The 24517-nt window shown below is 39.0% G+C and overlaps 2 protein-coding genes across 2 annotated transcripts; one reads left to right on the forward strand and one right to left on the reverse strand.

The window, feature by feature from the left end:
- Positions 1–1085: 1085 nt before the first annotated feature.
- Positions 1086–17720, forward strand: LOC306735963 (zinc finger protein 280D-like; the record flags this gene model as incomplete). The annotated part of the gene is made up of 27 exons (XM_079217536.1): positions 1086–1206; positions 1476–1693; positions 2885–2984; positions 3112–3336; positions 3445–3519; positions 4189–4295; positions 4723–4904; positions 7124–7281; positions 7387–7487; positions 7581–7727; positions 8159–8293; positions 8399–8631; positions 9356–9496; positions 9580–9648; positions 9743–9861; positions 9951–9975; positions 10740–11084; positions 14260–14317; positions 14452–14661; positions 14960–15087; positions 15234–15336; positions 15572–15801; positions 16161–16377; positions 16483–16590; positions 16828–17085; positions 17407–17532; positions 17610–17720. 27 exons carry the CDS (start codon positions 1086–1088, stop codon positions 17718–17720), a joined length of 4050 nt encoding a protein of 1349 aa, XP_079073662.1.
- Positions 17721–17921: 201 nt separating this feature from the next.
- tex9 (testis expressed 9) lies at positions 17922–22798 on the reverse strand (the record flags this gene model as incomplete). The annotated part of the gene is made up of 12 exons (XM_079217495.1): positions 17922–18071; positions 18154–18288; positions 19066–19200; positions 19296–19469; positions 19628–19719; positions 20150–20313; positions 20455–20537; positions 20672–20717; positions 20965–21041; positions 21123–21186; positions 21562–21689; positions 22742–22798. The coding sequence occupies 12 exons, from the start codon at positions 22796–22798 to the stop codon at positions 17970–17972; spliced, it is 1257 nt and encodes a 418-aa protein (XP_079073621.1). The 3' UTR covers positions 17922–17969.
- Positions 22799–24517: the final 1719 nt, after the last annotated feature.

Here is a 24517-nt window from a genome sequence, read left to right on the forward strand (position 1 = left end):
GGCCACCTCTCACACAGTGTGACCGTGCTAACGTGCTAATGTTATGGTGCGGGGATCGATAACCCATAGCTCCTGCAACGCACCGACAGGATGAGTTGGAGATAGAAATGTGTTGAAATCTTTACCAATTCCTGCTATAAAAAAAACATGCGCAGTGCTTTAACCATGTCGCGTTTGCAGCAGTTGAAGAGCAGGAGCGTTGGTACATGTTAGCTTGTTAGCATTAGCTACCTGACTATGACAACACTGGTAAGTTAGAAGACGTGAGCGAGCTACACGAACATAACATTTACTAAAAATGGTACATCGTTTATCTGGTTACTTTTCAGAGGTTTGAGGAAAGCTAATATCTATGTTCAATTTGTTTGGGGTGAAAACGTTTAATTGGGGATTTGATTGAACAGTGTTCTTTAACGTTACATCCTCCCCTGTCAAACGTGCAGATACTAATCTACGTTAAGAAGTAACTATAACAGGTGACATTTTATTGTGTTTTGTGTCTTTTATTTGGGCAAAGGTTTGACAACAGCTCTTTCTATAGCAATTGCATACTGTCGCCATCTTGGAAGGTAGTTGAAATGTTGACAACGGGCCCTGGTTGTCTCTGATCTACTCGGTACATGTGCTTTCTGTGCCACGTTAATTTCTATTCAAACACATTTGAATATATTGTTGTAGTGGTTCCACTGTTCTGGTTGGTTGTTTAGGAAATCCCACTTACCTTTAAAGCAATACTTGAGTATTGCCTCTTTTTTTTTAAATGTCCATGTGTGAAGGCGTATTTAGCAGCTGAAGAAACAGATGTTTGCCTCATGAGTTGTTGGGAAATAAATAGAGAACAGACAAATTCATATTCAATATTGCAATTGCCAGATGGGCAGAAAAATCTAATTGAATGGACATTTTGCTCCGTGTCTTTATAAGATGATAATGAAGATGTTTATAGCTTGTTGTGTTGGCAAAAACAAAAATGTATTGCAGAGTTGAAGGTCCACTATTATTTACTTGATTGACAATGTGTTTTAAAATATACTATTTAATGTTCAGGTTGGCTAAATATTGTGTTTTTCTGCTGCAGGTCCACAATGTCTGAACTTTTTATGGAGTGTGTTGAGGAGGAGCTGGAGCCGTGGCAAAAACAAGCTCCTGAAGTTCAATTGATAGATGATGATGACGACGATGAACCCATCTTCGTTGGAGTGCTCTGTATGTCATAGCACATTTTATTTATGTTAATGTTTTTAAAAACCTACTTTTGTTGATGTTTAAGCTCCACAAACAACAAATACTTGTATAATCATATGTATAGTTCAGAATCACCATCTGCTTTGTAGTAATACACTATTTAATATTAGCTCAGTATTAATAGTTTAATATTGAATTCATATTTGTTTAAGTTTACTTGCGTATAAAGACACAATATCTAAGTCTATCTAAATAAGTGCTTATTTTGACCCCTTTGTATGTTCTTACAGCCCATAACCAGAAGGATGTTAAGCCTAAACCTCCACCGTATCCTCCACCTCCTCAGAGGAACAGTGCAGCAAAACTAGAAATAAAGCATCTTGCACCTAAGCCTGTCATTGACGCCTCACCAATAATGATGCCATTGAGTCTGGCTGGAAAGGCAGTGAATACTGCAACACCCAATCTGACAACAGTGACCCCACAGCCTGTTATCGTCAATAACCAGGTATTTTTGTGATTAAAATGTGGTTTGCAAATAATGTGCACTAAAAACAAACATTACATTACATTTAGCTGACGCTTTTATTCAAAGCGACTTACAATAAGTGCAATTCAACCATGAGTACAAACTCAGAACAACAAGAATCAAGAAAGTACTATTGTTCAAAAAAGTTAAACTACTTCCTGATGTCAATGGGGAACTCGCTCCACCATTGAGAAAGAAAGAAAATAAATTATCCTTTATTAATTCCCTTGGGAAAATTCTTCTCTGCATTTGACCCATCCCTGGATAGGGAGCAGTGGGCAGCCCTGAGAGGCGCCCGGGGAGCAGTTGGGTGTTCAGTGTCTCGCTCAGGGACACTTCGACATGTGAACTATGGGGGGACTGGGGATCGAGCTGGCTACCTTGTGGTTGCGGGACGACCACTCATCCCCCTGAGCTACAGCCGCCCTGAGCCAGGACAGCAAACAGTCGTGACTTTGTTGAGTGTTTAGCTCGCAGTGACGGAGCTACAAGCCGATTGGCAGAAGCCGAGCGGAGCGAACGAGCTGGGGTGTGAGGTTTTACCATGTCCTGGATGTAGGTTGGACCCGATCTGTTCGTAGCACGGTATGCAAGTACCAATGTTTTGAAGCGGATGCGGGCAGCCACCGGTAACCAGTGAAGGTCGCGGAGGAGCGGAGTAGTGTGGGTGAATTTCGGGAGGTTACAGACCAGTCGAGCTGCTGCATTCTGGATGAGCTGCAGAGGTTGGATAGCACTAGCAGGTAGACCTGCCAGGAGGGAGTTACAGTAGTCAAGGTGCGAGATGATCAGAGCCTGTACGAGAACCTGTGCCGCCTTCTGGGTGAGAGGGGACGTATTCTCCTGATGTTGTACAGCATGAACCAACAGGAACGTGTTGTTGCGGTGATGTTGGCAGTCAGAGAGAGTTGACTGTCTAGTGTCACACCGAGATTCCTGTCAGTCAGGGTCGGTGCCAACACTGAGTTGTTGAAGGTAACAGTGAGGTCGTGCGTGGGAGAGCCTCTTCCTGGAAGGAAAAGTAGTTCAGTTTTGTCAGGATTACTTTTCAGGTGGTGTGCGGACATCCACTGAGAGATGTCAGTCAGACAGGCAGAGATCCGTGCTGCTTCCTGTGTTTCCGATTGGGGAAACAACTGTTAGGTTAATTTTTTTGCTTTTTTTTTATAGGGATTTATTGTCACTTCTTCACAATTGGCAAACAACAGTGACTTTATTGCCTCTCTTGGGAGCCACTACCCTCCTGGGACTTCATTTACAATCGTACCAGGTAAATCTGAATATGATATAATATGAGGAGGAAACCTGCTTTCGCCCGCTTTTGTTATGTCACAGGAAAAGCTTCATCAAAGACATTTTCATCTGGTAATGTTACGTTTGTGTGTTCTGTCGTTCAGCTGGTCAGCAGCATCTTTTTCAGCAGGTCACGTCAGCCACAATAATGCCTGGTGCTGTCCACAGGCCTCAGGTGCAACAAATCAGCAACAATGTTGTGACGTTGTCTAACGTGCAGAGTCCTGCTGTGTATTCAGCTCAATCTCACCAGATGCAACTCAACCGCTCCATCTCACAATCTCTTCAGACCTTTTCTATGCCTGTAAAGACCCCAAACAATAACAGAGGTATTTGTATTTTCTAAAGTAATGTTTCACATTATTTCAGCATACTTGCCAATCAGTCAGCTAGCAATAACCCAGTTGTTTATGTATTATTATTTTTATTTCATACAGATCAAAGCTTAGTCAAACGAGTATTACCACCACAGCAAATTGAGAGCGCAGCAAAAAGAGCCAAGATTGATTTGGGTAAGTTTCTGTTCCTGCAGTAATTTAAAGGTTAAATTCACCACCTTTTATGTTGATGTCCAAACAGTGCTGATGGTAAATGTAGTCATTTGGAGAAATACATTCCCCAGTGCGTGTTATATTAATCGAGAAAGCTGATTTTTCCTGCTGCTGAGCCGGGCTGTGAGGCAAGTTCGCTATGTTTGATAAATATACAAATTAGACTCCCAAAATCTCCAATGAAGAAAATATGTTTACACCGAAACCAAAAAGTAAAACCATACACCTTCTCAATTCAAGTTTATCTTATCCACCGAACTAAGACGAGGTTAATTACCATGTTAACTCATTGTAAAACACAGTTTCTGTCATTCAAACTTGACAGAAACAGAAATTGCCCCAAAATCGCTCTGCTGGTAGTGTATGTGTTTTCTTTTCCCGTTTATCTTCGGTATCCAGCACAGTCTCCAGCACAAATACGGAGGAAAACCATCATGCATAGTAACACACACACACACACAGCTCTCTCTCTCTCTCGGTTGTTGTTGTTGTTCTTCCGTATCCTAAGTTCTTCACTGGTATGCGGAAGATCAGGTTGAAAATTGGCAAATTGTTCCTTTTAGGATGCAGATTTGTAATCAAATTACTGTATGCACTGTCAATTGTAACATCCAAGCTGTTTTTCTGTAGGAACGCCGAAAGTAATAGTTCCAGTGGAAAACGGGATATTACAGAGAAAGTGCCTTAAGTGTCAAGAAGAATTCCTCACACAAGAGGCCCTGAAATTGCATATGTCGGTGAGTAAAAAATATTGTGTGGAAATTAACATGAAAATGAGGTGTGACTGTTTCCACCTAAAAAGCTCTTACTGGCACACAGTTTGATCACAGGGGCGGTAGATTAAGATTGAGAAATTGATGTTGGATAATCAAATGTTTAGTTGGATAATATAAGCATTAGGGATTCACCGATCTGATGCTTTAAGTTCCGATACAGAAACGATACTTGGGCTTTGTTTATCTGCCAACAGAGTACCCATCTGATACCAGTGTTTAATTAATAAGCTGAATGCCCACTGTGTGGAAGTGACAATGATTTTTTTACAATTGTTATATTTTCTAACTGGTCTTAACTGTTAGATTGGATTTGAGTAAAAATCCTCTTTATGTTTTTCTGCATCAACATGAAGTTTGCTTATTTATCTAAAACATCTCTTTATTTCAGAGCTGCTGTGCAACTATGGAAAGTACTAAATCATCCCTGAATATTGGCGCAAACAAGCGCATCATGCTGGTCTCAGAGTTCTACTATGGACGGTTTGATGGAGATGGGATCAAAAAGGAGCAGAAGCCCAACACCACTTTCAAGTGCCAGAGCTGTTTAAAAGTTCTCAAGAACAACATTAGGTATGATCATATGTTTTCTTGCTCCCAGTAAAACAGGGTTATAATCCATTTTTATCTGTATTTCATGACAATGAAATGTTTTCTAACATTCAGCCTCCCGTCTCTATACAGTCATTAATATGCTCTCAAAAAACAGACTGGGACTTAAGCTTTTTAGCCCCAAGCACCCTAGCGCCTCTTTTTTGCAAAAAATAATTGTTTTTAAGATTAACCGTTAAATTAAAGTAACCGTTAAGTTTAAATATTTACGTAAAAGCGGCGATCGTAAAGTTTCACTAAATCCTTATAAAGTCGGATTTCAATAAAACACACATCCCCGTAATCCTACGGGCTTGTGGGAGTCTAACAAAGCACTCAAAATCATTATAAACCCCCTATTTGTACTTGTAAAGTCACAAAATGGCCGGAATTTTTTTCTTTTCTTTTTCCAGCGCACATTTCTGAGTACTGAAGCCTCCCTGGTCTGCCCACATTTCTAAAACCGTGTCATACAGCAAGTGCGGAAGCTGATGAACATTTCGGTACCCAGCATGCCCAAATCGGCCAATGTTTTTGCCATAAAATAGGTAATTTTTCCACTGAACGACAGTTTTTTGACTGAAACTCCTTCTTAACATGCCAATGCTTTGTTGTATTGTGATTGTTGTTGAAACGTGTCTTATTAGTATGTGGGCTGTTGTTAAGGCCCTGAACCATATCGTTTGAAAACGACCGCTCGAGGAGGCATTTTTGGGAAATCTGGCTCATATCGTGCTGTATGTCAAAATATGGTATAAAAGTTTTTTGGGGGGGAAATATAAATTTATTTCGCCAAAAATATATAAAATAACACAAGTATTCAAACTCATTTGGGGTTCCTACGACTACTGGAACACGGGGGAAAAGAGGTGCAGACCCCCATGGGGGTCTGTCGATTAAAGGACTTGCTGAATAGCTATCTGTTCATTGCAATTAAAGACAGTGTGGACGTCTACCTTGGTCCTCACTGTAGTTTTCCTCTCAGATGGATGACCATATCAAACCATTTCCCCTCATGGGCCTAAGCATGAAAAATGACAGCTAGTTGAGGTGCCAAAATAACGGTTCCTTTGAATAAATAACTTTGCTTCACATTGCAACAACAAAAAAAAGCTTCTGTAAGCTGCTTTTAATGGGGAAACACATTTGTACTGCAACCACACTCTCATAGTCAAGGTCATAGTTCCTCCACATAAAAATGTCTATTAGGAGAGCTGAGGCCGCAGAATGTGCTGGCTGAAAAATGGGCCGTGCCTCGTCAGGGCAGCGGTGGCAGATAGCTGTGGAGGCGTTAGTTGCAGCCATGAAGCACTACATCATTAGGCAAAACAAAATATTTGTGTAATTGCTGATATTATAACGGCCATTATGCATGCTTAGGAAGTGAGGTGCTCGGAAAATACTTCATTTATCTTTAAAAACCTTTGGGACCTTAACCCTAACCACTGCACACAAGCCATGCATATTATTATAGATTTGGTTTTAATGCGGCAATTCTTTTTTTTGGAAATATTCCTCAGATCACTTTAGATATACTGCATTATAGATTATGAGCCCACAGTTATGCGATGATAATGTTAAGATCTGGTAAATGTAGAGGTAGAATGAAGACCGTTATTTTATTCCCCATCAATTAGCCAATCATTTTCAAGGTTTATTGGGCAATTGTTGATTCTATGAAATGTCAAAGACGTAGTGAGAAAAAGCCCAGTTAGACATATTGATTGTTTTGTCTGACCAACAATCCAAACCCCAACGATACACAAATCACTATCATATATGACAAACAAAACCAGCAAATCATCATAACTTTACATCTGAAACCAGCATCGGTTGACATTTAAAAAAACATAACCAGCTAGGAAAAAATGTTGCAGATGCATTGCCTTTTATCTTTTCAATGTTGCAGACATTTTATCTTTTCAGCTCTATTTTATTTTTTATTTTTAATGTTTTTTAAATGGAAATGTATTCTCTGCATTTTAACCCATCCTTAGTAATTAAGGAGCAGTGGGCGGCCGTGAAGCACCCGGGGAGCAACTGTGTTCAGTGTCTTGCTCAAGGACACTTCTACATGCAAACTATGGGGAGACCAGGGATCGAACCGGCTACCTTGTGGTTTCAGGACGACCACTCTCCCCATGAGTTACAGCCGCCCCATTTGTTGTTTAATGTCCGTGTGTACTTCCCCTCTCATACAGGTTTATGAACCACATGAAGCACCACCTGGAGCTGGAAAAGCAGAACAGCGAGAGCTATGAAAGCCACACAACTTGCCAGCATTGCTATCGACAGTACTTGACTCCATTCCAGCTGCAGTGCCACATCGAGAGCGCCCACAGCCCGATCGAATCCTCAAGTATGACATAATAGTCTTTACGGCTCAATCTGACAGTTGATGGATGACATTTTGCTCAAACACTATGTGGCCTTTTGTAATTTTCTTTGTCATTCCCTTTTCAAGCCAATTGCAAGATATGTGAGCTGGCGTTTGAGTCAGAGCAAGTTCTCCTCGAACACATGAAGGACAACCACAAGCCCGGCGAAATGCCCTACGTGTGCCAGGTCTGTCACTTCATACTAAACTGTGATTTGATTTAATCTTGAAATGTTTAAAACATTTACTGATACAGAAATTCTGTTTTACTGATTCCACAGGTCTGCAATTACAGATCCTCTTTCTTCTCAGAAGTGGAGACACATTTCCGAAGTGTCCATGAAAACACAAAAGACCTGCTCTGTCCCTTCTGTCTTAAAGTTCTGAGAAGTGGTCATACGTACATGCAACACTACATGAAACATCAGGTACAATGCTGCATTTCATTTAGTCAGATTAAATCTCAGATTAGATTCAATCAGTTTAGAGTCATAGCCAACAAAGCAGTGTGTTTACAGTGAATTCCTGACATCGTAAAAAAGTATCTGCAAGAGTTTGAACTCACTTTTAGTTTTTACTATTTGCTCCAACTCCCAAGGTTGGATTGATTTGGTTGTCTGCCTTGCACCTTACTATAATACATAAAAGGCTGACAATAAAACCTGCTTCTCTTCACCTGCCCGAAAGGAGCAATAAATATGGTAGAGTTGGAACCAAACAAAATGAATTGCTGCTCTATTAATAGCAATGAAAGTAGTTCTTCTCATACTCGTTATATTCTTTCAGTGAATCCAAATAAAACATCTTGGCAATTAGCCTCTAGTCGCACCACTTATTAATCAGGTTTTTTCTATTTCAGAAAAAAGCGATCAGTCGCTGTGGAAAATGCAGACTGAATTTCCTCACCTACAAGGAAAGAGTAGAGCACAGGATTCACTTCCACAAGACTTTCAGAAAACCTAGAGCCCTGGAAGGCCTTCCTCCAGGAACAAAGGTCTCACCCTGTCATAACAAATTCAGTACGATATTCATTTTTGGACTATTCTTATAGTAATACAAATTTAATTCAGCGTCAATGCACTTTGTGTTCTCTTTCCAGGTGACCATTCGAGCCTCCCTCGCAGCGAAGACATGCACATTGCAGACCTCCCCTGATCAATCTGGCTTTATTGTCGGTCCAGAAACACCAAGTTACAATAAGCGAAACAAACCTCCAGTCAGTGCATCAAAGGCTAAGTCAAATGTCTCTGGAGCAGGAAAAGCCAAGATGACTCAGAGCAAGAAGCAAGATGGCCGGACTACCAAACACAATCTGGCGCTCAAGAATCTCAGGTTGACGCTACAGCAATAACTAATTTAGATTTTTATGGAACAACAGAAATATTTGTTTATGCAGACCGATCATTTTTGCATCAGTTAAAACTAAAATAAGGGTTATATCTTTGTTATTAGAAGGTTTTTGTACTTTTAGGTTGAAAGCTGCCCATGGAAATCTCCAGCATGGCCCACATCCCACCACACCATTGATATACAGCCCCACCTTCTGAATATTTATGACGGGATGTGAGCTGATTAATAGACATTATTAAAGCCTAGTAATACACAAAGTGGCTAATTGCATTTTCAATAAATTTTCCTGACAGTCTTCTTTAGGCTGGCTAAAAATAATTTGCTGTAAAGCAGATATAGTGGGAAATCTTTCCTCAACAAACTAATGAGTGTGATATTTGGCTAATTGGGCTCAGTAATCAAAAGCAACATGCTGCCTTTAGTCACATGATGTGGGCTTATGAGCAGATGAGACATGAGATAATGTAGTGGTGTAACAAGAGTTCAGACTAGTAGAATAACATCAGGAACCTGCAGACCTCTCTGCACACAATTAACATACGTATTTGGTTTGTGCATCTACTATAATGAACCAACTCAAATTGCGACAGTTCTGATCATTTATCTTTTTCAGTGTCCTAAAATCTGACTTGACTCATAACAAGAGGGTATTCTCAATCTCTTTTGATTGTTTATTTGATTGATTGTCGTTTTGTGCACATTTCAGAGTCAATGGAGGGGGGTACACATGCATCGAGTGCAACACACAAGTCGACAACTTCTATTCTCATTTCCCAATGATTTCAAATTGTGGCGCTTGCAAATATCGGACAAGTTGCAAAGACGCCATTGGGAATCATATGATAAGGTGAGGAAAGGAATTCAATTATTTTAGGCTCAGTGTATTTATGTGATAAATCTTGTGACAAACCTTTCTTTGTCCTTTGTTAGATTTCATAGCACCATAACCAAAGACAGATTTTGGAGAATGCACCATAAGATAAATTCATCTACATTAAAGTAAGTATGCTTCATTAAGTCTATTCTGCATTTAATAGTAAATAAAGTGTTTTTAGATTGAAACGGCACAAATGTACAATTTTGTTTCCCTCAGATTAACCCTGGTCTGTCTCAACTGCGACCTCCTCATGGACGCATGGGGCTGTGGTGACCTGATGAGCAAACATTTAACTGATAGACCAAATCACATATGCAAAGTCATTCAGGAGAAAGGTATGTGTCTTTCCTCCTGTGGCACCTCACTCATGGCTAGTTTTTAGTGTTGCATGTTTCTTGAAGGCTGTTTCTTGTTTTTAACCCAGCAGATTTCAAAGCCAAAGATCAAGTGTGAGTAGAAACTACTACCCACATTACATGTTGTCATCCGACTATCTTTAATCTATTAAAAATACTTAACAATGTCAACGACCAAAGAACGTGTATTAAATTATAAATCCTGAAATTAAATTCCATCTTTGTTTTTGTTTTCTGCCACAGTTGTAAATCTTCTTTGTAAATGTTCTGTTCTTTTTCAAGAAAATATCAAGATTGTCTGGTGTTACAATGGCGCCCCCTGTCTTAGCATTAGCCGGTTAGAAACTTCTACCTCCTTATACACATTTATTTGTGGTCTTTACAGCCAGACCGTCTGACTGACTGACTGTTAGTACAACAGTCAGTACTCATTTTTCTTCAACAACACACAGTTTCACATCATTACAACATCATTAGAGCTGCAACCATTAGTTGAGTAATTGATTAGTTGATTGGTAGAAATAGAATTGTCAACTATTTTAATAATCAATTCTTGGAAACCTTTTTTCTCACAGTTTTCACAATTTTCTGACATTTTATAGACCAAAGCATGAATCCATCAAATAAATGGCGGATTGATCGAGAATAAAAGAATAATACTTAACCATCATTAATTCTTAATTTTCATTATACCTCTTTGGTTTCACTAGAGTGCCGGTTAACAAGTGTCCAGTACTGCTGTTTAATATTGTTTGGCAGCAGTGTGTTTGGCCAACTAATTAATAGTAGCATATTGCTAAAGCTTTTAAATATATTTAAAGAATGCTTTTTAATGCTGTCCTCTTATTTTTGTGCAGGCAACTCCTCCTGAGCCAGCCTGCAAGAGTCTTGTACGTCTTGACGCCGGCGGCTGCTCAATGCCGCCGGCTGTTACCAAAGGAAAAGGACGGCAAACTAGTAGAAAGTCTCACATCTGAAAATGTTACTGTCGCCCCAGTTGACCTACTGGAGTCACAGCTGATGTTACCAGAAGCTGATCCGGAAAAGGGTCCCACAGAAATGGCTTCCTTCGAAGGTTTCTCTGAAGGACACTCAACGCAGTCGTCGCTGCCCACTATATCGACATCAGATGGAGTTTTAGATCTCTGTGACGAGTTGGTGAGTAACTCTGAGAGCCGAGATGTCAGAGAGCAGCTCCCCGAGTACGAGACGGGGGACCAACAAACTAAATCAGAATGACCCTGTAAACAATGCTCCTGACACGGAGATGACTGCACACTTAAGCTGTTAAGAATAACTGCTTCATCAGTTGGCATTGTCTCTTTTACATAAATCCAACGTGATCGTGTTTCTTTGGCTGCTGGTATTTTTTCTCTTCTGTAAAACCTCCATTACCTAAATAGATGTCTTTGTATTTATGAATAAAAATACATCCACTGCAGGCTTCTTAGTTGCCCTATAAACTACATAGTTAAATAATTTGTTTAGTACTTAAAAGTTTCAAAACCTGATTGCTGTCCTTAAGAAGAAGAAAACATCTGTCACAAAGGACAGTATTCTGCTCCTCGGATTTTTTATTTTCTTAACTGAGAAAGATTAACACATTTGTCAATGACTTGACTTTTCTGGTACAGAATATGTATGCTCACATTCTCTATGGTGATTCATTGATTCAATTTAAATTCTCAATGCCGTTCCCTTAAAAGTACAAATACTGAAATAATGTAATGTTGCCTTTTATTCAGATTTTGTTTTAATCTGTTTGAGTCCTGTTTCCATCTGAGATTTATTTTTGCACTGTTATCTTGATTTTACTTTCATGTTTGTTTTAGTTTGTTTGGGCTTTTAAGACTAATCTGGTTTGTTTACATTTTTTGTTATTAAAAGTAATCTCTCCTCCCATTACTACGTCATTTGTTATGTTATAACAAGAACATGCAATATCACTGAATTCTTTTACATTGTTTACAGAAAAGTCTACAGGTGATACAGGTACATTATATTGTTACCAGCTGGTTTTGAATATCATGTATCTCAACACTCAGAAAGTTGCTATAACTATTACAAATGATATAGTACATGTATAAATATTGTAACCAGCCTCTGAGAAGCGTGTAAGATGTGTGTATAAAACTGAGAAAATGTAATGGTGGAATATTAGGGGAAATAACCACAACTATTTGAGGAGTGAGCAGAATAATTTACGAATAACATTGTGCTCAAGTATATTTAATTGTTTTCTTTTTAACTGTGTTGAAATGCAAACTTGTAAAATAAATGTAAACACGACATTGGGTGCCACACTTTAATTTGAGGAAATCTGTCAACCAATTGTTACGCCCAGGCCGCTTGTTGATAAAGTTCCCTTTTTATTTTGCATACACGGTGAAACAAGTCTAATTCCTGAAGCTCTAGGAATAGTTTACACAGTAGGATTAGTTTACTTTGTCTAAATTAATCTCTCAAAATCAAATCTTTATTTCATAGGGTTTTAATAAGGATTTTCACTTGTATCTATAGAGCAGGTCTGTAAATGCTTATTTGTCTAAGGACACTGTAAATGTAACACCAAGTCTGTTTTTAATACATTCCTCCCAAGATATTGTGTACTCCCGAGGACGCATGTTCCTCAGATCTATAAAGTACTGGGTTTGGGTCAATGTTTTCCTGTTGGTTGTGTAAATAAATCTTTATTACAAGACGTTTGAATCTTTGCTTGTTGTGTTTCTGAATCTTGCTCTCGAAAGCCGGCAGACTATTCGTTCCTTTAGGTCACCAATTAAATCCAGAGAGCTCAGACATTTGAATATTATGTTTACTTACTCCTAAAATATTGCTGACAAGTCTATTTGTAAGCCTTTATTTTACTGTGCCATATCCTCCTGAGACCCAGCCCATTTATTTGTGTCCTCTGTGGTGGACACTTTGGTTTTGCATCTCTCCTTTCACTCATTTGAGTTACCCTCAACTCCTGCTGTACTCTAAAGAGCACATCCTGATACCAGAGGTGGGATCATGACAACTTCCTCTTTTTTTTCAACATAAGATCGGCCAGCACATTTTATGGAAAGTCAAATGGTAAGTCAAATATTGCTGACTTTTTGTCTTTTTTACTATGATATTCATATATCTTCTTGTTTATTAAAATGTCAGGAATTATATATTTAGTTCTGAAACATTTAACTTATTTGTTTATTTAAATAATAGTAATTTTATGAATGTCAATTATAGTGGACACCGGGACAAAATGTATGTATTTGATGACTCAACATTGTTGTCGGAGACAGAACTCAAGCATAAAGGATGCTGGACCAGATAGTTGAGGGAGAACCAGATTTGGAGCTTTCAGATGATGAGAGAGATGAGGATGTGTTTGAGGAAGAGGAAGAAGAAGAAGAAGAAGAAGAAGAAGAAGAAGAAGAAGAAGAAGAATCCCAATGATGCACTACGACCTGACTGCATTTAATCCAAATACATTTGTGTGAGGTTTAATTATTATTCCTGTTATTAGCTTTCATTTAATGGTGTTATTTTCCATCATAATATATTCACACCTGTGCTACCTGGGCTTCTATACTGTCAAGATGACTCTACAACCTTTGCAGACTGGAGTCCAATTCAGTACTTTACACAGTACATTGACAACAAAGTATTTGAAGATTTAGCAGCATTCATTCAAAGATGAAGAATTATGTTTTATAATCAAGTTGAATGTATTATTGGTTTAATATAGCCATAATTTGTTAGTTTTTGTATATTCTATATTTGGCGGTCTTTTCACACGAAAAGTGTCTTGTGGTCCGCTACAGTGGACATGCTGTAAAATTAAAAATTTAAATAATTTTCAAAAAGTCTAAATTGTAAGATGTTTTCTTAACTCTAAATAGGTAGGAAATCACAAACAAATATGAATTTGGAAGACACTATTTTCCCTCGGTTCCCAGGAGGATATTCACTTTGCACTATTGTGCTAATAACCGTCAGCAGAGTTTATATACAATAAATGGGTAGTAGTAAAACAAATATAAAATACATATTAGTTACTTTACTATTATAGTAAAATGTATAGCACAACTTAAGTAAAAACGAATTATTTCGTATTACGAAATGTTCATCAAGCGATCGTCCATATTATACAATCGTATAAAATGTAAATGAGGTGTGAACACGTAAAGAAGTTTAGATTTCCCCAGACCTGACGTCATCGTCAGCGCTCATTCTTATTGGTTTAGCATACGCGGCGTTCCCACGACAACGAAACCCCAAACAACCTCGGAAACCCGGCGACACCTCAGGTTAACGACGGCTAATTAATCTCCCCTGACGACTGCCGTCGAAATTCGCTTGAAGTTAATTAATCCAGTGTTTACGCATCAGAGAATCAAGAGGAGTTAAACCTGGAAGGCGGGAAGCGTCGAAAAGCACCGCAGACATGGTAAATCCTCGTTGCCGACCCGAAGTTCCAGTTAACGTGAGCTCGACTGCTACAAACACAGCAGCCACGTGACCGCACTGTTATCAGCGTGTTACTGCTCCTCTGTCTACTTCTCGTGTGTTTCTTTGGCACAGAGTCGGCCCTGGGGCTGCAGCCAGCAGCAGAGGTGGATGTCTCAGCGCCGGCAGCAGGAGGAGCTCCGGCAGCAGGAGGCCGAGCGCTTGGCCCGAGAGGGGCAGCAGCGGGCCGGGCTGCAGGACGAGGAGAGCTTCGAGAGGAGGAGGTTCCAGCGACAGGCGCAGGAGGAACTCAAGGAGAGGCACATGGAGAGCAGCATGCTGAAGGTACAAGTGTCTTTCTTTTGTGCAGATTATGTATGACAAGTGGCCACTCTCAAGTTGTTTATGGGTAACATGGAGAAGTTGGGAGGAAGCTGTTTTAATTAACAATAGTCCAAATTTAGCAATAGTTGGTTAATTTTCAGTTTTATTGACAATCACATCAAATCAAAGCCCATCGGTGGTGCGAGATACCACCTTTGATAAGCACGGCTTTATACAACACTACGCTGGCTCATCAATGTATAAACGGTAACTTGCCTAAAGTCAGATGTTGATTATCATAATTTAACTTTACTTTCAGGCAGAGGAGGAGAGAATAAGCAGAGAAAAGCAACTCCAGCAAGAGGAGAGAATGGCTAAGGAGCTGGCCCGCATCAACTTTGAGACACAAAGAGATGAGAAAATGAGACAGCATATTAAAGAGAACAGGTATGCACCCCTACTTCATTACCTGGACTTACTTTATATTCTGGCTCAATATACAAAAGCAACACTTTTTGTTTTAGTGTCGTCTTTCTCTGCTTTGGTTTTGCATTATCTATGCACATTTTAAAATGTATTTAAATATCTTTCAGCATCGAGCTTCGAGAACTTGAGTCAAAGCTGAAATCTGCATATTTGAATAAGGAAAGAGCTGCACAAATTGCTGAGCAGGAAGCTATGAGGTTTGAGACAATGGTGAGCACCGTCCTCATTGGTTTCAGTAATTTACTCAAAACAAGTTTGAACCTCTCATTGTAAAAGATGGATTCTTCCTTTTAAATAACTCAAAATGCTTGTCTTTGCATAATAGCCACCGGGCAGAGATCCAGTGTTATTAAAACAATTACAAAAAGCTGGATGGGTCTAATCATTGAATAAATACAGAACATTCAATACAGGCTAGTTACTGTGCATGTTCTTTTTCTGACAGCGCGAGGAGGCAGATTTGGCCCGCAAGATGAAGAGCGAATATGAGCGAGCAGATGTTGCGGAGCAGAAAATGGAGCAGAAACGCCACGAGGAGCTGGTGCGGTGTCAGAAAGAGCTCGAGCAGCAGCTCGTGGAGAGGGAGCGCAAGAGACAAGAGGCGTACGAGGAGTTCCTCAAAGAAAAGCTCATGGTTGATGAGATTGTCAGGAAGATTTACGAAGAGGATCAGATGTGAGTCCTTCATTATTAATTCTTCCAGTCTTTAACACGAATGCACAATGCATACAAGTCAGTTTGTTTTGCTGAACACAACAGTCAAGAGAAACTTGAATTACATGGATTTAAATGGGGCTGTTGAATTCACGAATGTAGATATATGTTCAAATCATGTTGTATCCATGGAACTTATAGAAATTGGCATTGCATTCAATTAAAAATGTCAAGTGACTTACACATTCAACCCCTGAATCTAACCATACAACTAAATACTGAACATAGTTTTAGTTCTCTGGTTCAGTATTTGTATGCATTTCAAATAGAGAGTTGTTCCAGATGATGGATTTATTGAACAATAATGTTGTTTTCTTAAGGGAGAGACAGCTGAAACTGGAGAAGGTCAGAGCCACTCAGCAACACATTGAAGAATTCAAGAAACAGCAGGACGAGTGGAGACGCATGGAGCAAGAAAGGATGGAGGCCGAGAATAAACGGATCATGGAGTTTGTGAGCCATCAGGAGAACATGGAGGAGAGCAGAATGGCTAAGATCAGAGAGAGGGAAAAAGGAAAAGAGCATCTTCATAAAATAGTTAAGACAATTTTTTAAAATATTTATTCCCATACTTTTATCTTTTTAATTAATTGACACATGTCTATAATTACCACTGAATCATTCCTCTCTGTTCTCCTCTAGCTGTCTGAGAAGATTGAAGAGGAGAGGCAGCAGCGTAAAGAGATGGACAGAGTCCGTGAGGAACTTTATTTCGAAGAACAGGAAGAGGCTCACAGGCAGAGAGACATAGTAAGCAGTATTGCTAAACACCCATTCTAAGCAATTCGGACTATAATAAGATAACAGTTGAGACAAAGTAATAACACATATATTTAGCAATTAATTTTCATAAACAAACTAACAAACAATGGAAAAGAATGAAGAATGACCATTATGACACAAGAGCAGAGTCCTGTGTGCTCTGCAGCTGGAATTTATAAGTGCACCTGAATGATCTTAATGTTTTCTTAAACATTCATCAAACAGGAAGAGATGGAGAAGAAAATCCGACAGAGGTTGATGATGCAGCAGACCTGCCAGCAGCAGATGGCTTTCAAAGAGATGCGAAGGCAGGCAGAGAAAGAGGAAGAGGAGGCCTTCAGGAAAATGATGATGGCTAAGTTTGCAGAAGACGATCGCTTGGAGCAGATGAATGCCCAGAAACGACGCATGAAGCAACTTGAGCACAAACGCGAGGTGGAGAAACTGATCGAGGACAGAAGACTGCAGCATGAGGCCGACATGGTACGAACATAATCACATCAAGAATGTGATTTACTGTCAGAGGTCATGCTGCTTGTATTCCATCAAGCAGCAACCACATTTTATTATGATGATATTTGATGTTGAACACTTGCAAAGTCTTAAGATGTATTAATGGTAGTAGCCAAACATAACACACATCCCAACTTCTAGTAGGATGGCTGAATACTTTACATAAATTAAAAGATTTATTTGAGGAACAGAAGTGAAACCCAACATAAACTGTAGTGCATCACCTTTGTAATGCCAGTTGGTTACGTTGAATGACTTGCTTTGATAATAACATTGATCTCTCTCTTCAAGGAACTGGAGGCTAGAGAAAGAGCAATTGAGCAGGAGAGGGAAGCGCTGCGTCGGCAGATAATTGAAGAGGAGAGGCAGCGACTTCTTAAACGCCATGCAACAAAACTCCTTGGATACCTACCAAAGGTATGATGCAATGTGTGAATCATAAATAATGTTACACAGGTGCATGTCTATTTGACCATGAGTGTATCCATTTTCAGGGCTTGCTCCGTGAAGACGACCTGGAACACTTTGATGAAGACTTCAGAAAAAACTTTAAAACACGGCAAGCGGATATCTTTTCTGAGGACGGCTGGGATGGTGATGAGTAAATTGCATACTACGCCACTATAGGGCAGTTTAGGGTTCCACAGAAAGTTATTTAATTTCTCAGCATGATAGCGCTTGTGTAGCATTCAGTGAAAACAACATTATTAATTGACATGTTTTTATTTGGACTGTGCTGACAGGAGCTTAATAAAAATCATTGCAGAAAAGATCTGAGAGTGTCTGCTGGCTAAATGAGAGAATAATTAGGAGACCAATCTCTAAATCTAAATTCACTGTGAACCCAAACTCTTTTATTTATCTGAACCTCTCTGTGATTCTGACTTCCCCCAGTCTAGAGCTTTCATAAACTCGTCTTCTGTAAACGACAGCAGCTTGGCAGTTTCAAAATGCATCTGCACAAAACAAAAAGTCAGTCATTGATTAAGCTGTGCACAGGGTGTTTATAAACAGGGTGTAAGAGGTGGAGACACGTACCTTTTGTCTTTTGAGGATGTCAATCAGCTTGAGCTGTTTCTTGAAACCCACAATGAGTTCTGCTTTCTGTTTTTTTAGCATTTTGTTTTCAGCAAGTACATTTTCTTTACTTTGATGTTCCTCGCTTATCTTGTCCTAATTCAAAATTATTTAAAAGACTGAAATTAGTAGAAGTGAAACAGATCTTAACTTTTGGGCAACCTGAGGACTCCTTTACAAACAATTACAAACATGTTGACATTCAGTTGAGGCTGGTACTTTTTGTAAATCCAAAGGGCTAAATAAACTTTCCCCTTTCCGTCTTCAAATATGATAGTTCACGTTTTCCTCAGATATTTTCAAGTCCACTATGCAGCATAACATTCAGCGGCCGTACATGATCTCTCTGCATGCTTCAGTTTGATTATTTAGGTCAGTGGGCTCTGTAGTTTATTACTGTGTGACATTATGGAGCTCCCTGTTTCAATATCTCTTTGATCAGGGACTTTTATCTGCTCTTTTTATCTTAAACATGTTGACGCTTTACCTTGCTTCACTCAAATTTTTTTGATCTTGATAATACTAAGACACTCATAATCACAAGGCTTTAAAAATTAACCCTTTGAACACATTTTGCTGCTACGCCCTCTACAAGTGGAATATATGTTATATTTAAATAAAGATTTGATTCTTTGTGATTGTCAAATATGTTATTTTTTTGTTTTAATAATTACGTGTTTGTTTGTTCCTCTGTATCATTTAAAAATAATTTTAAATGTACACTGGATTGTAAACTGTGTAGATAGAAGTTTATCTTACAAGTCAGTAGTTCAACAATATTATTTTATACATGAAAATCTGTAGCTTGTAATAAAACAAAAATCACATTCGAATGATTCGATTATGTGTTTATCAACACTGTAATTTGCAAACCTTGTTCATCTGTTTCATCTTGTTGAGTTGAGTCTTGAACCTCTCCCCCTCCTCCAAAGCTCTGTTCAGACGAACCTCCACCGTGCTGTGCACAGCCGCTGCTTGTTTGTGGGATCTATTCAGATGTTCTACTTCCTGCACAGAGCAAAGCCAGGAAATTATCTCTCACGAGCAGTTCACATGAGTCATATAAGATGGTCGAACATTGTCAGCTTTGACATTTTACAGACCTTGTGTAATGCAGACACTTGCAGTTGAAGACCCTCACATTTTTTGTCAGACTCCTCTGCTAAAGCTCTGTGCTTTTCAATCTGCATCTGCTGGATGTTTGTTGTTTTCTGCAGTCTGGCTCGTTCCTCCTCCAGCTCCTTCATTTTAGCACCAAGTTTAGCATTTTCATCATCCTGCAACAACAGATACATGATGTTATTGATAAACAACGTCAAGTCATCTATGTTTTCCATCACGAGTTGGCTCACGGCTGTTTAACTGAAGCTCTGTCCCCCTCTGCTGTTAGGTGGGGAACGGGGCAATAACTGCTCATTGTCTTTCAACAAATTACCTTCTTATAATATTCACAAGAGAGTTGATCCAGTTCCTCTTGCATGATCCGTAGTTTTGCTTTCTGAACTCGGATTTGAGCATCTGAAACGCCTTGATAAAACAGAGCAACACAGACTTAAAAACCCGTGAAAAATGACTTTCCCCCTCGAGAAATACATTAAGAAAACTGAAAGATGTATTATTTAATGTTAAAACTCCTATTTAGATTTGAGTTATGAAGAATTAAGTTGGAAGATTTCCTCATGGGAAATAATTTCTTAGTAACTTTCAGATCCCACATTAACCTCAACATACAGGTCCTCTTGGTTAGAAAATGTAATAATGAATAATGTGACTATCATTTATTGTCTTAAAACACATTCAGACTCTGAAGAACTGAAAACTGTAGTGAAGCTGTGGAGTTTTTGGGTAATTCTAAGACAAAATTACATGTCTTTAAATAAATATTTGCGGAAATTGTTTATAATTGCAATTAATGAATAAAACGTGGATTTACTTTTCACAAGGCGACAAACATTACCTGATCCTACATCGTCTCCAGCATTATCCTCATCATCCACAACATTTTCGTGAATCACGGTGTCGTTCATCTTCTCCTCCATGCTCTGTATTGTCTTTGCCAGGAAAAAATCCTCAGAGTCTTTTACATCTGCTAAATCAGCCACATGAGATATCTTTGGGCCTCTGAAATCAAGCGAACGATTTAGAAACCTTTAGCGGCCTTATGAGGAACGTTAATGCAGAATATATTCAACAACAGTATTATTTTCTCATAAATAAAACTGGTTCTAAACGACTCTAAAAATGTTTTACAATCAAACTCACATTGTTTTACAGCGAGGCTCTTTTCTTGGTTTTCCAGTACACATGTTGTGTGATGTTGATGCGATTCTTTTTTTGGTCACGACCTAAGAGGAAGGATGGCAATTAGAAACAGCATAATGACATGTCGGCCTCAAGTATTAACACACCATACCTGTGGATTGTAAACTAATCTGTCTGCAGGTTTCAGAAATACAAACTTTATCATCTGAACTGATACCTTCATACCAGGCTCCTGCATAGTGTACTGTTGAGGCTTCATCTTCCTGGAGGGGAACAGATAAGCAGAGAGACATTTTGGGAGATATATACATAAATAAAGAAAGAATAAATTATATTGATGATTGTTGTTGATTTAGTTCTCTGTCTTACACTGCTTTAATTAACAATGAATATTTGAATGGTCTGTATGGAGGCTGGAATAAATGTATTCACAAGAATATTAACAGCTGAAAAGTCAATAGCCATTCTTGTGAGAAGCCTCCAAAGATCTGAGTCTGAGATATTTATTACCTTGACTGCTCTTCATCTTCAATGTTCGTGAGCAGGAGGGTGGAGAAGGGTTTTGACAGAACTTCATTCTGTTCTCTCTAAAATCCGATCAACACCAAGAGCGAGATTCACTTTTTAAAGCAAGTCATCAAAATGTCAACATGTGGATAATAACTTACCATAAGTTGTTCTGCCTGTCTTACTAGATCTGCTGTTTTGGCTTCCAGCTCTGCATTTAAGAGTCTGAAGGAAATAAAATGGAGAATAATAAAATCAAGGGGCTGATTTTAACATGTACAGGGATTTCCAGGGCTACAGAACTGCAAGAAATACAAAACATCCACCGTGTTTTTAATAATATTTATAACAAGATTTAGTGCTGTACGGCATCTTTAATAAATAGAAAATCCAGTTTAGATTGTTGGCACTCTCTTACTTGATACGTGATATTACAACGTGTTTTTTTTTTTTTATTGTAAGTTTGATGAATTTCTCTCTGGTGGTTTGAGTTTAACCAATGTATGAGAAGAAGTGTGCCTTATGTGTTTCCAAATATATGCATCACTGCTTCTTGAAAACTTGAGAGAAATGTATGTCTATTGGAACAGGTGCTCTTACTTGTATTGTTCTTCCTTAGCAAGAAGGTCATCTGTGCGCTTCTTTGTTGGACCAGAGGCAGATTTTGCCTGCGGTCTTACTTCGACCATCTTGGACCGCACAGCCGTACTGCTAGAGGATGGACGTTTCTTGGAATAAACAAGACAAAGCAGCAGACTTTGTAACATTAATTTGCTGAGGTAAAATTTCACATTGCATGAGATTGGATTATATTTTAAAATGAATTGCATTTCGCCTTGTTTTTTTATCTCAGCTTTACAGATACATTGGCAGACACATCAGTATGTTGGCTGATAAGTAACAAGAAACTGCCGCACAGAAATGGCATTTAGTTTGTCCACCAAACCTGACAAGTTCATTTTTCAACTACTAAATGTTTCACTCAGTACAATGACTGTTCAGAATTCTTAAAAAACAAAACAATTTAAGGGATGTTTGTTTATATAGTGTGTTTGTGTTAGAAACAAATATCTGATATTTAGATAAACAGCTTTTGATGTTGCCTTAAAGACAAAGTATCAGTCAAACTGTATACCTCCTACATCTGCACTCACACTTCACAGGTAAGTGGTTACAGATCTTCCTAATATACACCCTCTATAAATGGCCCTTCAGTAGAAAGTGTTGGGACATGTTTGTACACCAAGGTTGAAGTGATTAGGTAAGTGATGGTGTCAAGTGATAAACTAATACGATATGATAACCTGCACGATTAGAGGATGTGACGTATGCTACTGCACTTTCTATGCATGTAGGCTCAGCATTTTGAATTCAAAGGTAAAATGAGCACACTTTGGCTATTTCCAATACATGTTTTACACATTGTGTAAATGTAATTCAAGCAATTTGTGACTAATGCTGGTGGACAAAATCCCAACTATATGTTTATTTTACAGACTGCAGCAGTTTTATAACTTGTGATGTTAATATCCATAACGCTACCTATTTAGTTTTCCTTCATCTCAACATTAATAATGTTGGAAGAGACAGAACTGATTATTACACGTCGTTCCGCAGAATATGCGAGGAAGCAGCGTAACTAGCTGGTGAACGTAGCTTGTGTTAGTTAATGTTTGTTGACAAAGGTCAGCGACTTCACCTGTTAGAAACAAATAATTAGGTTTAAACGTTTGCTGGTGGCATATTCAACCGTGTTGTTTGAAACAATGAGGCTACAAACCTGCGAGACGACGCACTGAGACGGACGGAGCTTTTTATCAAAACTTCTTTCAGCCATTGTGAAACAGGGAGGCGACGCGGCTCAGGTTGCATAGCAACTACTTGTTCAGTTCGCGAACAGTACGGTAGCCTGCGACAGACAATTAAGGGCAAACGTTCTACAAAAGTATGAGGCTACAAAAGGGACACAAAAGTGCCTCATGATATATTTTCGAAATGTATTAATATGTACATAGTAAAGAATAATTTGAATTACAAAATGAATTGCTAGTACTTAATGAATAGACTAATTTAACACAAAACATATGTCTGAAATACTGGCTTTGTGGAAGTGATATTTGCCCAATAAACCAGCCTACTTAAAGTAGTAATCCAGGTATTCAGCTAATGTGTCAATAAAGGTGCATGACTCAGCTAGAGTATGTGTGTTACAAGCCTGATCAAATAGAAATGTTTTGAGTTTGCTTTTGACTGTAGACTGTGACTGATCTCATGTGATCAGGCCTCAGGGAAAAATGAGCTGCTGAGCCCCTATTAACCCCATGCTCTTCCTTGTCTCTTTGAATTGTGTAGCCAGTGTCTCTGTCGTAGAGGTTTAAATGGCCCCAGGTTTATTGTGTGGTAATTTGAGGTGCAGTGTGGCCATTTAAAACACACAAAAATGTCAGAACATGGATCTTGTAAAAACAATATCAGCTGAAATAATAACATCACATTCTGCCACATTTCCACTTCTTCAAACACACTCATTGCCATTCTCCACCTGTCCATTAGATGCACTCTGACATCTTTCCCCTGTCCCAGGCACCTCACTTCCACATCCAGCCACTCCCTCATCTGTCCTGCAATAACTCCTGTCTCACCAGTCCCAGTCACCTGATCTTCCTCGCCCACCTGTTTAGACTTCCCCTCCTCAGGCCTGTAGTATTTAACCAGCCCTTTCCACTCACCCCATTCCAGATTGACAACACTGCTTTGTTAGTTCTTGCATTTGAGCATCTGATATCCTACTGTTTCCTGGAACGTGTTGCCTACTTGTCTACCTGCCTGCACCTCCCCTGGCCCATTCCTGTTATCCTCTGGATTCTATACAATCTCTGTTTGGATTTATACGTCCACTGTTGCACTCTGGTAGTTTGCATTTGGGTCCTCTTCCTCTGTGCCGCGTCCTCACCCTTTTCCCAAAGAGCTCACAAGCCTGAAGAGTTTGGAACCCCTGGCATAATATGTGATAATGCATTGTATTCTATCAACTTAGATTGTTTTATGTAAAATATGCACCTGAAAGGTAACTGGTATCTGCACCTACACCTACATAAAAGTAGCTAAAAATTACAGTAGCAAAACAGTACTGAAAATGTAGGCTATTTAGTTACTTTCTACCACTGGTAGTTGTCAGATAATATCGCTTGCATAATCATGGTAATCATATAAAAATGCATATAATAATAATAATAATAATAGTATTATGATCAATACTAGTCTTCTTCTATTTATTTTTACTTTACTGTTGTGTCAAAATATATACGTAATAATAATATCCACATATAAACCGATTTAGACAGACATTTATAGTAACGTGCTCAGTAAGGTCTCCTGCTTACATGTTGTTTTTAATGCTGGGGGTCTTAGTGCGCATGCGTTTGCCCAACAGCTACTACTCACCATGCACATGCAGATAAATCCCATAACGAGAGGGGTACTGCAGGGCAGAGCACACCGGAGGGACTAGCTAGTTGCCTTGCAGCTGTCCGTTTACTATTTACGCCCACCTTTA

This window comes from Taurulus bubalis, assembly GCF_910589615.1.
Source record: "Taurulus bubalis genome assembly, chromosome: 4".
Classification (NCBI taxonomy): Eukaryota; Metazoa; Chordata; class Actinopteri; order Perciformes; family Cottidae; genus Taurulus; species Taurulus bubalis.